This window comes from Nannospalax galili, unplaced genomic scaffold (genome assembly GCF_000622305.1).
Source record: "Nannospalax galili isolate Female #2095 unplaced genomic scaffold, S.galili_v1.0 scaffold305, whole genome shotgun sequence".
NCBI classification, from domain to species: domain Eukaryota; kingdom Metazoa; phylum Chordata; class Mammalia; order Rodentia; family Spalacidae; genus Nannospalax; species Nannospalax galili.
The window spans coordinates 5,114,897-5,128,615 of NW_008356258.1; the positions used below are offsets into that span (position 1 = coordinate 5,114,897).

General features: G+C 40.3%; 1 protein-coding gene across 2 annotated transcripts in view; it reads right to left on the bottom strand.

Moving 5' to 3' along the window:
• Positions 1–13,719, bottom strand: part of Dchs2 (dachsous cadherin-related 2) — a 288,597-nt gene that overhangs the window by 122,879 nt on the left and 151,999 nt on the right. For both annotated transcript variants that reach the window (XM_029556772.1, XM_017803498.2), the window contains exons 2-3: positions 13,112–13,303; positions 3,043–3,274 (exon numbers count right to left, since the gene is read on the bottom strand). In XM_029556772.1, the coding sequence (XP_029412632.1) occupies positions 3,043–3,274; positions 13,112–13,303 (424 nt within the window). The remainder of the gene's footprint in view (positions 1–3,042; positions 3,275–13,111; positions 13,304–13,719) is intronic.

Below are 13,719 nucleotides of genomic sequence, written 5' to 3' on the forward strand. Positions count from 1 at the left end.
GCGTCCCGAGGCGAGAAGTGGAGGCAGCCACAGGGTTACTGCCCAGACTATGTCACTAAAAAGATTTAAATTGTTTTGTTCCATGTTATCAATGAAATTACCATGCAATTTGTTAAGAAGCTGCAGTGAGAATTTAAATCACTTTCCAATCATTTCTGGTGACATTTATTCCATAAATATTTACTGACAGAGTAAGTGTCTTGGGGCTGTGTTTATTACTGGTAGTATTGGTAGATACAGGCTTTATTTATGGTGAACCTAAAGTTGCTGAAACACAACAGATCCAGAATAGGAAAACAGTATTCCAATATTGCTTCACGTTCTATTCTCTGAGGACATCTTTTTACAGAAAATGTGATACAGTCATTGTGCAAAAAATATGGGGAGTCCCTTAAATGTCAAAAGTAGCTGTTCTATGTCTCAGTATATCCAAAGGGAGTACAATCGGCGCACCAAATCCATAAGTGCACTGCTCTGTTCGTTGCGGCACTGTTCACAATAACCAGGACCTGGACTCCACCAAAGTATCCATCAGTGGATGACAGAAGGAGCTTGGTACATGCACAGTCTGCTTAGCCTTCACGAGGATATTTTTTCACTGGTATCAACATGGGTATCCTGTAAGATGTACTGAGTGAAATAAGCCACTCATACAAAGACAAACTCCCTGATCTCACTTAGAAGTGGAAGTGAAGAAAATGTCAATTTCACAGCAGCTGGAAGTCAAAGAAATGGAGGTTGCCAGGGACCTAGATTGAGGGAAAACAGTAGAACTTGGTCAGACAGGATGTTGTTTCATTCAGACAGGAGAAAAGTACGGAGCATCTATTTCATGAGATAGTGGCTGTAATTAATGATGATGTGTGTACTTGACTGCTAAGAAAGTAGATCTTAACTGCGCATTATAAAATACTAAAAGTGGGGCTGGCGAGATGGCTCAGGGGTTAAGAACACAAATTGCTCTTGCAGTTGGTTTGATTCCCAGCACCCACATGGTGGTTAACAACCATTTTTAGCTCCAGTTCCAGGGAATCTGAGGCCATCTTCTGACCTCTGTGGGCATTTCACGACACAGGTGCTCTTACATACATGCAAGCAATACACTTATACATAAAATTAATAAATAAAAATATAAAATACTAAAAATATGCAAGGTGATGGGAGTTAATTAGCTTAATTTCATCATTTCATAATGTGTTACACACCAAAAAAACCCTCCTGGTTCCCTGTAAACAGGTTCTCAGTTTCTACAGAGAAACTCCCAGAACCCAGTGGTTCACTCTGGAGGCTGCCTCCCCTGGCCCTTGAACAACCTCCCCCACAGCTAGTGATGATGCTGGTTCCTTCTCTAAAGGTTAAAATAAAATGTCACCAGTCCTCCTGGATCACTTAGAATTTGTGATTAAATGCAACCAAATTCCTGAGAAATGTCTTCCACCTAAATGCACAATATTCATCAGAATAGCCAACAATAGTAACCCCAGGCTGCTTCCATGACAAATTTGGTCTTTACTTTAAACAAACAAACAGAAAAACTCCCCTGATGGTTCCCTAGATAACAGCCCACATACAGTGCTCTCTGTTGTTAGCAATGGTATTTGTCCTGTAGTGAGTGCTGGGAAGGGAGGCACAGGATTGGCCCCCACCCTTGCAGTGACAAAAATCTCTTCCATAAACAGAATTCCAAACTCTTCAAGCTCTTCCTGGAGTGCCTGGATGATGAGTGTGATGTCTTTTAAAAACAACCTGCTAAATGCTTCTAGATCCAGTCTCATGATTATGGCTGACCTATATATTTTTGGCAATGCTAATGCCCTACAGGTCCTGATGGCAGTTAAGGTCCTCAGTTACTCAGTTAAGATGAATTTTGAAAAAGCCGAGATAAGCAGACCAATTTCCTACAAAAAAGTATTTTCCTCTGATCTGTGACATGTTAACGGCCCACATCAGTGGATTATTTTGAGCAAGGAAAGTTTTGCCTTGTAAAGACTGCCAGTGTAAACAACTAATCCCCAGATGTCACATAAACCAGATGAGACGCTCCTTCCAGGAACAGTGACTCTACCTAGTAGGGGTGGGTGGAAGGACAAACTATGTGCACTGTATTTCCTATGCAGATCATGACTGGCTTGTAACACCTTTGGTGGTCATGACTATCTCATAAGACAAGGTAAAGACAATGTCTAGCCTGGTGTCTGACTGGCACCATAGGCTGTCCTTTGAAGGCTAACTAGCCTGTGAACACATGCGACATGCCATTAAAATGGAAATGCATTCTGCGCATTTATCTCTCAGAGCTGATGAAACAATGGGAAAGAATAAAATACTTTTCTTGTAGCCTTGATTTAAGCCAGAGTATCTGTGATTATCTCAAAAGTATTAGGATACTGTATACTTGAAACTTTACGTCTATTGTAAATCAAATATTTCAAAGATTATTTTGTTAGCAACAAACATAGAAAAGTGAAGATGATCTTTTAAATATTTATTTCTAGAAAACAGTCTGCTCATGGGCGTTCTCTGGCAGATAGGCAATTTCTGTGTTTGAGAAACAGAAAGCTTTAAGCATTGTTTTAGAAACAAGAAATTAGAGCAAAAAAATCTAAGGGCACACCGGAGTTAGTACAAAGAAAGCCACCGACCGGGTCTTAGTTCCACCTCGTTCTATCATCCAGGAACACAGGGAAATGAAGTTAAGTCACCCTTAGATTGCACACTCATACAAGGAGAGGAACCTTCACAAAATACAGATACCTGGCTATTTCCACGTGTTTATGTTTTCAGTCTTTACCATTGTTAGTACTACTGCAAAACTGGTCCACTGAAGATTCTGTATCACAGTAAGCAGAGCTGCGACTCAGATCCTGGCCTTGGCTAATGACAAAACACCAGCCATTTTCCAAATCACCATGTTGCCCTTCAGAGAGTCGAATCTGCCATCCTCCTGCTTTGAAAACATTATCACTTCTACTTTTGGGGGTGTTAAGCAGTAGAGCAGAAGCTTAATAAACAGAGGATGAAAACTGTCCCAAGATCACATACCTGTAAGGGGGTCAATGGTGAAAAAGGATGACAGGTCTCCTGGAATGAGTTCATAAGCCACCGTTCCGTATATCCCAGAATCCCTGTCACTGGCAAGAACATTGACGATCTCAGTACCTGGGTGGGACTGGATGCTGATGCTGGTCACATAAGTTGATGGATTAAATACAGGATGATTATCATTTACATCTTCTAGTTCCACCCGGACAAAAGCTTGGGCACTTAGACCACCCTATAAGAAAGACAAATAATTATAAGTGGGTCTCTGCCAAACACTGGAGTTACAGTATAATTAGCAATGCTCCCAAAACAGTCTTTGAAACAGCCAAGTGTGTGTGTGTGTGTGTGTGTGTGTGTGTGAGAGAGAGAGAGAGAGAGAGAGAGAGAGAGAGAAATATTGAGATAGAATAATTAACAATGACTCCAAAATAAACTTTTGAAGCAACAAAACATCGATATGCACATGAACATGCTTTGGTTTTACTCTTATCTTGAGACTGAGTTTCAATGTATTATTATGGTATGAAAATCTTGCTAGGAAATTATGATGTGAGGAAAGACAGGTCTATCTGAGGGAGCTAGATTTGCAGACTTGGATTACCTGGGGCGGGGAGAGGGGAGCGTGAATGATTAATAAGCAGAGAAAGACCAAGAACAAAGGTCCAGAGGCAGGTGTGTGGTGCCTCACACGGGTCTGTTCAGGGACAGGAAGGAAGGCACAGGCCTGATGTCAGAATAAAGTCAGTCACAGAGGTCATTGTGGCTCAAAAGGACCATGGCCCTTCCCCACTGTAGAATTTTGAATGCATGTGTAGTGATTTGACATTGCTGCTCTGGCTACGATGCTCAAAACAGGCAGCAGGCTGCGAAAAGAAGAGCAGCCAAGAGGCCTTGGGATCGCCAGGTTGGAAACAGGTGCCCTGGTGGGGAGAGAGCAGCAAAGGAGTGTGTCCTTTTTCCTGGGGCAACATTGCTTGGAAATTCTGAAATTTCCAGGGTTCAGAAAAGCAATACTATCCTGTAAAATTACTCTCCATAAAAAAATGGGGAGTACATCCCAGACTGGTTTTTTTGTCCTTTGCAAGGAAAAGGGGGAAGCTAGAATAGAAGGGAAACATCACCGCCTTGGTTGTCTCTGTTGTGAAGTAAAGCATCTGTTCCTGCTTCCAGATACCACTTTCCATTTCTCTATGGTCCATCCAGAGACTCAGGTTTGACAAAGGTCCTTGGTAAGTGCTAACAGCCTGGGACTGTCGCTCACTTGTTACCCCTCCTTTTCCTTCCTTCTCTTTTACAAAGAGGAAAAGGAAAAACAGTGAGCACAGCTTGAAAATAGAAGTGGGCTGTGCAGACACGGGAGCAAGTGCTGAGGGAAAGGACCCAGAAGCACAGCACGGCTGGGAAGTCAACCAGGAACCGGCTCTCACACATTCATTGCATGCGCACCACGCTCTGGGGACTAAAAACAAATTGAGAAACACAGGTTAGGTATACTGTGGTTTCCCATATTCTGGTTCTGAGTTCTGAGTTGAATAAAGTGTCAGTTACCAATCAGAGCAGGAGAAACAATGGCTGGTTAGTTAGGACTACAAAGGAAGCGCTATGCGTTCACCCAACTGCCAGTATCTGACGCAGAAGACTCTCCATCGCTAGGAAAGCCAGCTAACCAACCTGCAGGAGTCGAGACGACTACGGAGAGGAGGCTGCAGACTGAGGAAAAGTACAGAAAGCACTTGGACATCTGACTAGAGCCCGCTGTGGCTCCCAACCGCCCTCCTCAGCTTTGAGTTCCCTTTTCCCTCTCCAGTCACTTTCCTAATGTATTGCTCAAGTACAAGCAGTGACTTGGGTTGAAGAGGGACTGACTGAGAAAGCAGGTAAGAAAAGTAGTGAAAAAGAGAGAGGGCCTGAAGAAGGAAATATTACATCACCAGAAAATCCTCAAGAAACAGACCTTAATTGCATGAAGACCTTAGCAAGAAAAATCCTATGAAAATAAGCAAATATTAGCTGGATAACAGAGTGATTAAACTTACTGAAACAATGATTAATCTTTTGTGCATAAAGTGTAAGACTTTGGTGTCTTTCTTTAAAATATTTTATTTATTATTTTATGTGTATGAGTGTTATGCCTGCGTGTGGGTAAGTGCACCCGTGCCGTGCAATGTCCGCAGAGGACAGAAGAGACTGTCGGATGGAGTTAAGGACAGTTATTAGCTGGCATGTGGGTGCTGGAATTCAAACCCAGGTCTTCTGCAACAAGTGTTCTTAACTTATGAGCCATCTCTCCAGCCCTGGTGTCTCTTTTTTTTACAAACCCCAGGTACACCTGCTGAGTTTATCAAGTAGGGGAGTTTTCCTCTGATAACAACCACTTATGAATGTGTTAAGTGTACTTTACATGCACTGCCCCTGTTGACCAGCAGTTCCACAGACCTTCAAACAATACTGGCCATTTCCCCTGCTCTTGGTCACCCACAAGAACCTGAAGGTAACACCCTGTTGCTGAAGACACTACATACATGAGCCATAGAAAAAAGCAAGGAGAAATCAAGCTGGTACTGACACCAAAGCTTTATCTCTACAGGCTAGCAGTCATAGTGCTGGAAGTTTCTATGCATACTATCAGTAAAAAAATAATCATCATTAACCTCACCCAGCTGTGAATCCTGCTTGATTCAACAACAACTGACCTGGCAAGATATTGCCTGTTTTGCAATAGTGGCTCAGTATTATGGGAGTAGTCAATCACATTATAATTGGATTGAAGGTCTACTTCATAAGATGGAGCCCATACCTGACATTGATATTGGGCCTAGGAACATGTGGCTAGACAGGCCACAGGCCATAGAGGAGAGCCTGATAGCATTATTCTGCTAAATAGATACAGCATTAAAGAGACTCCTAACGACTTAGTGTTTTACCCATAGATTAATGCATCTCTGAACTCTCACCAGAGAAGCTTCTTTATGTAAAAGATGGTGATTAACACAGAAACCAACAAGCAGAGAACAAGATGCTACAGAGTGATTATCTCTGAATGGATGCCTATATCAAACTTCCGACTCCAAGGCTCGTTGTAGAAGAGGTTGTAGAGTCACTCACACGAACTCATAACAATGGTGAGAGAATGAACCAATACCACACAAGTGCAAACCAGACAAAATCCCAGTACAGACTGGGGAAGAGGGTAAGAAGACCCAACCCTACCCGAGGATATCAATGGCTGCTAGGAATGGGAGAGTCAGTCTCTCTTAGGGGTGTGCATCTTGATAGGTTAACCAGGCTCCAGTGGATGGATTCACACTGAAGGACGGAAGGACATTCGGGGACACAAAATTGATTCTACAGGCATATATATAAAAATCCCAGTACAGACTGGGGAAGAGGGTAAGAAGACCCAACCCTACCCGAGGATATCAATGGCTGCTAGGAATGGGAGAGTCAGTCTCTCTTAGGGGTGTGCATCTTGATAGGTTAACCAGGCTCCAGTGGATGGATTCACACTGAAGGACGGAAGGACATTCGGGGACACAAAATTGATTCTACAGGCATATATATATATATATATATGGATACCGGTAGGGGAAGGGATATAAATACATTCAAAGCATATCGTATATAAGGAAACTCCGTGAACAAAAGAAAAAGGAAAACAGTTGGGAAACCACCAAGTTCACCAAGTCAGCCCTTTGCTTTAGAACTCCGTACAGAGCCTGTTTCTTGTGCATGCATTTCTGAAGGTGGTGAGTTCTAGGTATTCCCCACTCTTTCTGGAGAAAAAAAATCCTAGTTCCAGGGCCTAACAAAAAGTTACCGAGTGTGGAAGGCACTGTGAGACAGAAAGAAGACTGAGCTAGATCTAGGATTGCACAAACTGCAGTTCATTGGTGATTCATGTGTTTTAAGAGGCAGCAAAGCAAGTGACTTCTCACATGCTAAGGCAGGAGACAGGGGGTGTGTGCTAAGCTGGACAAATGTGGGTCATGGCAAGCCAGAAGGCATAACCCACATCAAGTAAGACAGAGTCCGTGTGTCAGTCTTACCTGACTGTTTCACAGGGCTTAGGGTGAGGTTACAGCCAAGATGGCTGCAGTCATGTTAAGCTATGTGCCTATACCCACTCTTTTTGAATCACAGAACTGTCTTTGGAGGGAGCCTATTGGAAAAACTATATCCCACAGGATGAAGTATGAGGAAGGCCAATCTAGCAGTTTCTTCACATTCCAAGTACCTGTAATATGTGTTGTCCAGCTCATGAAAATTGTTCCCATGATGCAACTGAGGAAAGACTCGGAGGCAGTAGCACTGGGCAAGCTGCCCTCTACTCTACATTCCTGACACTTAGAAACTATATTATCTTAAACTGCTAAATTGAGGAATAGTTTATTAAACAGCAATATGTAACTAATGCACCCACTGAATCCAACATTAATGTTCCTCAATTTTATCTCACTCTTTCCATAAACAAGTCATGGGTCACATTGATTCATTTTAATCATTTAATTTTTAAAGTTATGGTACAAGAGTCCTAAGCAATCTACTTCCTTCAAGTTATGCTGTGAAAAGTGCAAGGACTTTTTAAAACACTACATCCTTAAAAGCATCTACTATAGAAGGCCCAGATGTTGCTAGGGCAATTAGCAGATATGGAAAAGTTTTTGCTATGATTTTCACTTTGGCAATTGTCTGCTTTCTTTCTAGTCTCTCTGTTCTTGCATTGTGGGATTCCTAAATGGTAGAATAGTAATATCTGTCCTTGACCATTCTTGGCTCTAGTGATGTATGGAATGCATCTTAGTGAACTATGGCAATGCATTTCAGTGTAAATCACATGCACACAGGTGAGGAGAAATGAGGGCCCAGTTAGCTAATCCCCTTAGTATGTAAAAGAATGGCCCAAACAACATAGCTAGTGGGCAGCTGAAATAAGTGGGGGCAGAAACCAGGGAAACAAAAGACTGAAATAAGAATTTGAATACTTTAGAGAGTGGACTATCGCAAGGCACTAGAATTTAAGTGCATATGCCCTCTTACTCAGAAAGTCTTTTATTCAATCCACTGTTCATGCATTGCACATAACTTCCACAGTGAGCTCTTATCATGAATATATACTGTGATGGAGAGCTAAGCCAGTTTACTGTTTATAGAATTAATCTGTCAAAATCCTTCCTTAAACCTGTAGTGAGGAGATAGAGCTGACATAATTTTATCTCAGACATATATTTCAGTACAGAATTCAGGATTTAACAAGCCTGGGGAAAGAATGTTGCTAAACATACATAAGCCAAAGTGAAGACTTCGTTTGTGAACATGTATTGGAAAATGAAACACAAAGTTTAGATATAAAGATGAGATCATTAAACCATAAATCTTTATTGTGGAAAATTACTTGATTGCCAATCCAATTAATTGGTTCCACTATATAATTTCATAGCATCTTCATCATGTTAACATCTTGTATATCTCCTGCTTATGAACTAAATAGCTGTAGCAGCAAAAATAGGATATCTCAGATGTAGTGCCAATAGACCAATAGAAAAGGAGAAGTGGATGAGTTGGAAAAATATTGACAGTCATCATGAAGAAAAACAGAGTAGTAAGGACGCACAGAGCTTCTAGGGTATTTTTTAAGAAAAATTATGCTATGCTATTGACAGATAAAAACCTCTTAGGAAATACCCACAAATGGGTTCTCAGCAATTTTCTCCCAAGGACATACAGGACATTTATCAGAAAGAGAAAGAATAAGAGGAAAAAACACGGCTCTCAGCACAATTCTATAAAGCTAAAGGACTTCTGTCAAGGTGTAGCTTATTGTGTTAAACAAATTCATTTTGGTCTGAATTCTGAAAGCTTGAATCTAAGATACTGTACCTGAGTTATTTTACAGATTCAGTCTAGATGTCTTTAAAGCAGTCTATTGAGTCATTACCAATTTTTATCTTCATTTTTACAAATCTTTTTGATGACATGGTTCTGAATAATATGCACTGCTAGTCAACACTGTGTTGAGTATTTACGGCAGAAGCAAAATTCACCCTGTTGAAACAGCTTATCACAGAAATTCAAGATTATGCAGTAATGTGGGACACTGGAAAACCTGATATATACATATATGTATATGTGCTTATACACACACATATACATACATACATATATATATATATATGCACACATTGTAAGTGTGTGAACTCCCAGGCACTCACGTAACTTCACCAGTGCTACTTTCTTGCTATACATTGTAAAGAATACAGGAGGAATGTTGCAGTCAGTTTCAGGTCTAAGCAGGGTGAGGCTCAGGAAGCTGTTGGAAACCCAATAGCTTTGATAACTCATTTCTAATCATGTGTTGATAAAAGGACTTAGATGGCAGAAACTTTATGTTCCATACCTTTGTCAAGATTAGATGTATCCTTTGCTCATCTTGAGAGGATGAATTGATCCTTTTAGGAGCTGAATAATTCAATGACTAAAATAAATCTAGGCTAAAGTAAAATTTGGAATCCAGCCCTGAGGGATGATGCTCTCCAGACTGAGGTGGTAGCTCAACAGAGAGCTAAGGGTCTTTGTGGCAGTACATGCTTCTCCCGATAGAGAGACATCTACCACTATATAGACATCTGGGTCCTTTATTTGGTCACTAAGGCCTAGGAAGAAGTCAAATCAATCCTAAAGGTCAGAGTGGACATCAGATGAGATTCTGCAGGCAAAGCTAATTCTTTTTGACAGTTACCATAGTAGTACAAAGGACATGTACAGCTTTAGCCAGAACACATCACCATGAAAAAAACTATTTATAAAAGAGACTGGGCTCATGCCTAGACTAGGTTGCCAAAAGTTCATCACTCTGTTTGGACAACATCAATACCTATGGCAGCTATTGGAAACAAATATTTAGACAAACACCCTGTATTTAGGGGAAGTTTCTTCTCTGAGAAAGAAGGTAGCATTAAATGTGGGCTGAGATTACTGCTTAAAGCTCATTCTATCATCTGGTGTTTTGTGATCATGGCTCTAAATCATGGGATACTACTCTTCTAAGGTGTTTATCATGCATAAGAGGACCCCGAGGGTAACTTCTTTAGTGTTCTGTCCTTCTGTGAATGACTACTGGTTTGTGGAACAGCCAAGATGACCTAGGTCAGAAAACAGAAAAAAATCAAGGCAAGAAAAAGAGTTCAAAGGTGACAGGCAGCAAGAAGGAATGTAGAGAAGACAACGCCCAGAAGTCCACTCCTCCTGGAGGTGGCCAACATGGCGATTGTAAAGAAAGGGACCATGGTCACCATGCTCATCGATCCAGGCTAAAAGAAGGATGGAGCTGGGTCTGAAGCAGTCAATGGCTCTGTGATAGAGCCACACTGGCCATGAAACCTGGGCTACCATTTAGGGCAATATGGATGGCACTAGGGATTATTGTGCTAAGTGAAATAAACCAGGCATAGAAAGAGAAGGACCACATGATCTCACATATGTGGATCTACAACTTTACCTCATAAAAGTTGAGAGGAGAATGGTGGTTACCAAAGCAAGAGGATATGGAGAGAGTGGTGGGGAAAGAATGATCAATGGGGACTAAATTCCCTTAGAAGAAAGAAGCTCTGGTGTGTAATTGTACAGTAGGTGGTTATAGGCGACAGTAATGGAGCACATGTTTCAAAAGCTAGAAGAAAGGATTTTGAATGCTTCATCACAAAGAAATGATAAATGTTTGAGGAAGTAGATACAGGTAGCCTGAACTAAACATTATACAATGTATACATGTATTAAGACAGCATGTTACCTCATTAATATGCAAAATTGTCATAATTTTAATGTTTTAGTTTTAAAGATAGCCTGGTATAATAGCATACTCCTTTAATCCCAGTACTCAGGAAGAAGAGACAGGTAGATGTCTGTGAGATTGAGGCTAGCCTAGTATGCAGTGAGCTTCAGGCCAGCTTGGGCTATGGGGTTACCCTTTTTAAAAAATAAGATAAATGTAATTTTTTTAGATTTAAAGACATATATTATTTAAATTTAATTTTTTAAATTTTTTTAGAAGAAGCATTTCATTATAGCTTTAACATACTCAATAACAGTTTCCAGAGCAAAGATATATCTCTTTCGAAAGTGGCTATATGTAATTTTTAACATAGTGTTAGTAGACTGTTTGTAATAAGCTAAAATGGATATCATCAATTATAGAATATATAGAAGATTGTCACGTATTCACATGGAGATATATTACAGACCAGTAAGAATGAAAGGATTATGCTACAACATAAGCGGGTTGTTGTTGTTGTTGTTGTTGTTTACAAATAATATTCATTAAAAGAAACTAAATTGAAACACATACTCTATGTTTCCATTCGGTGACAGTTAAAAAGTCAGTGTGGGGCTGGAAAGATAGCTCAGTGGTTAAGAGCACTGACTGCTCTTGCAGAGGACCCAAGTTAGAGTCCCAGTACCCACATGGTGGCTATGAACCATCTTTAACTCCAGTTCCAGGGGAATCCGAAGCCTGCTTCTGACCTCTGCAGCACTGCACAACACAAGTGTACTCACATACATGCAGGCAATACAATCATACACATAAAATAAAAATAATAAATTAAAAATATATATGTATATATAAAGTCAGTGTGGTGTTAGACGTCAATAGAGGTCACTCTTAAAGGGTGGGGTAAGGAGGAGGGGGGAGGGGAAGAGTTACAGGGAAGGTCACGAGAGGGTCTATCATTGTTTCTTTGCTTGCTTCCTTCTGCATGTTCATTTTGCAGATATTCAATTTGCAGATATCCATTGTACCATACATTTATGATTTGTATACTTTTCTAGACAAGTTTTATCTGTGAAGTTAAGAGGTTTTGTTGTTTATTAAAAAAAAAAAGGTAGAGGAAACACATCAAAAGTATCTCCACTGATCATAGCTGGGAGAATGTGAATGTCAAAAATATAAGGTTATCAGAATATTGAATGTGTCAAATTAGTAAGAATCCAGGAGTTTATTTTCAAAATAAGAAATTTTAAAAGTTGGACACCTTTAGGGACAGTTAAAGCATCAGCTGATCATTTAAAAAAATGGCAAAAATAGAAAAAAATAGGCATAATGTTTCCTTTCCAATATGAAGTGTATTTCAGGGTAATGGATAGTTGATGCAAGAACATTTTTATTGAAGCAGCCCATTTAATAACTGCAAAAGGACTAACGGAACTAGAGAATGACCTTTCTGCCACCGATGATGGAATACTAGCATGTGGGTCTGCTGACACTATAGGAAACACACAGCACCAAATAAGGCTGAAACTATGTGGGTCTCTGCTCTAAATACCAGTATGCAGAGAACAGTGGCAATAAAAGAACAAATTACATGAATCCTAAGAATGTAATCAACCACATTCAACATGTGGAAATTTATAGAACAAATTTTCTGATTTTTCAAAAAACCCTATGAGGGACTAGAGAGATGACTCAGAGGTTAAGAGCACTGGGTGGTCTTGCAGAAGACCTGGGTTGGGTTCCCAGCACCCGTATGGTGGCTCACAACTGTTCATAACTCCAGTTTTAGGGTATCTGCCACTCTCTTCTGGCCTCTTTGGAAAATGCACACACATGGTCCACATACATACATGCAGGCAAACATATACATAAAATAAAAATAAATCAAAAAAAAATTAAAGTCATAGAAAAGGATAGGGTAGGATGGAAACTGAAGGGATATAAAACCAAATTACTTTATGCTCTCACTTGGATGTATATCCAAACAAATCAATTGCCAAAAGACATACTTAGATAATACAAATCATTTAACATGGTATGGGTATTAGATGCTATCAAGGACTTATTGCTAATGTAATGCAGTTATGTTTTCCTTAGAGCCATTATCCATTAGTGAATATTATTTAATTATTAATAATAACATAATCTAACAGCTGGTATTAGCCTCAAGAAGACTCCAGCAAAGAGAGAGGAGGCAAATACATGAAATATGATGGGTGATTTGTAATAATCATTGCCACTCTGTGATGTGTTCACTGTGGCTCACTTTAGAGAATGTTTGGAGTTTTATGTGGAAAGACTTACCCCATCCTTAGCTTTCACCAGCAAATCAAAGGTGGTTGGATCTCGTTCTCTGTCAATGTCTTGAGACACACAGATTTGCCCATCCCGAGGGTCTATCTGGAATGCTGGAGGTGCTTCATAACTTTGGAATCCATCATAAAGAGAATACTCGACCAAGCCATAGAGCCCTGCATCTGCATCAGAGGCTTTTACCTATGAGACAAGGACATGGTCAGTGATGTGATGGATGTGCTGGCATTACTTTACCACTGAGCCTGAATCACAATGACTTACACAGTCACGTCACCCCCGTGACTGCTCAGGAAATAGCTCTCTCCTGTTCCACTTCCTTGTCTGACAAGATTTCCATCTCTTTCCTCCTGCCTTGGAGAGGTCTCCTTTTTGCTCACTCATGTGCTTTCAGGTGTCCTTTAAAAGGCTGGGGTCCTGTGAGGTCAGCACTGTCTGCTTTTCTTAGTCCCTTTCTCTGTACTTAAATGATCTTGTCTAATCATGGGGATTAAAAACATCATATAGATATAAAGACCTACAGCATATGTTGTTTCGCTCTACACGCCAATCCACCCTTTGAGAGCAACAAGAACATAATCAAAAAGAGCTAGACAGTA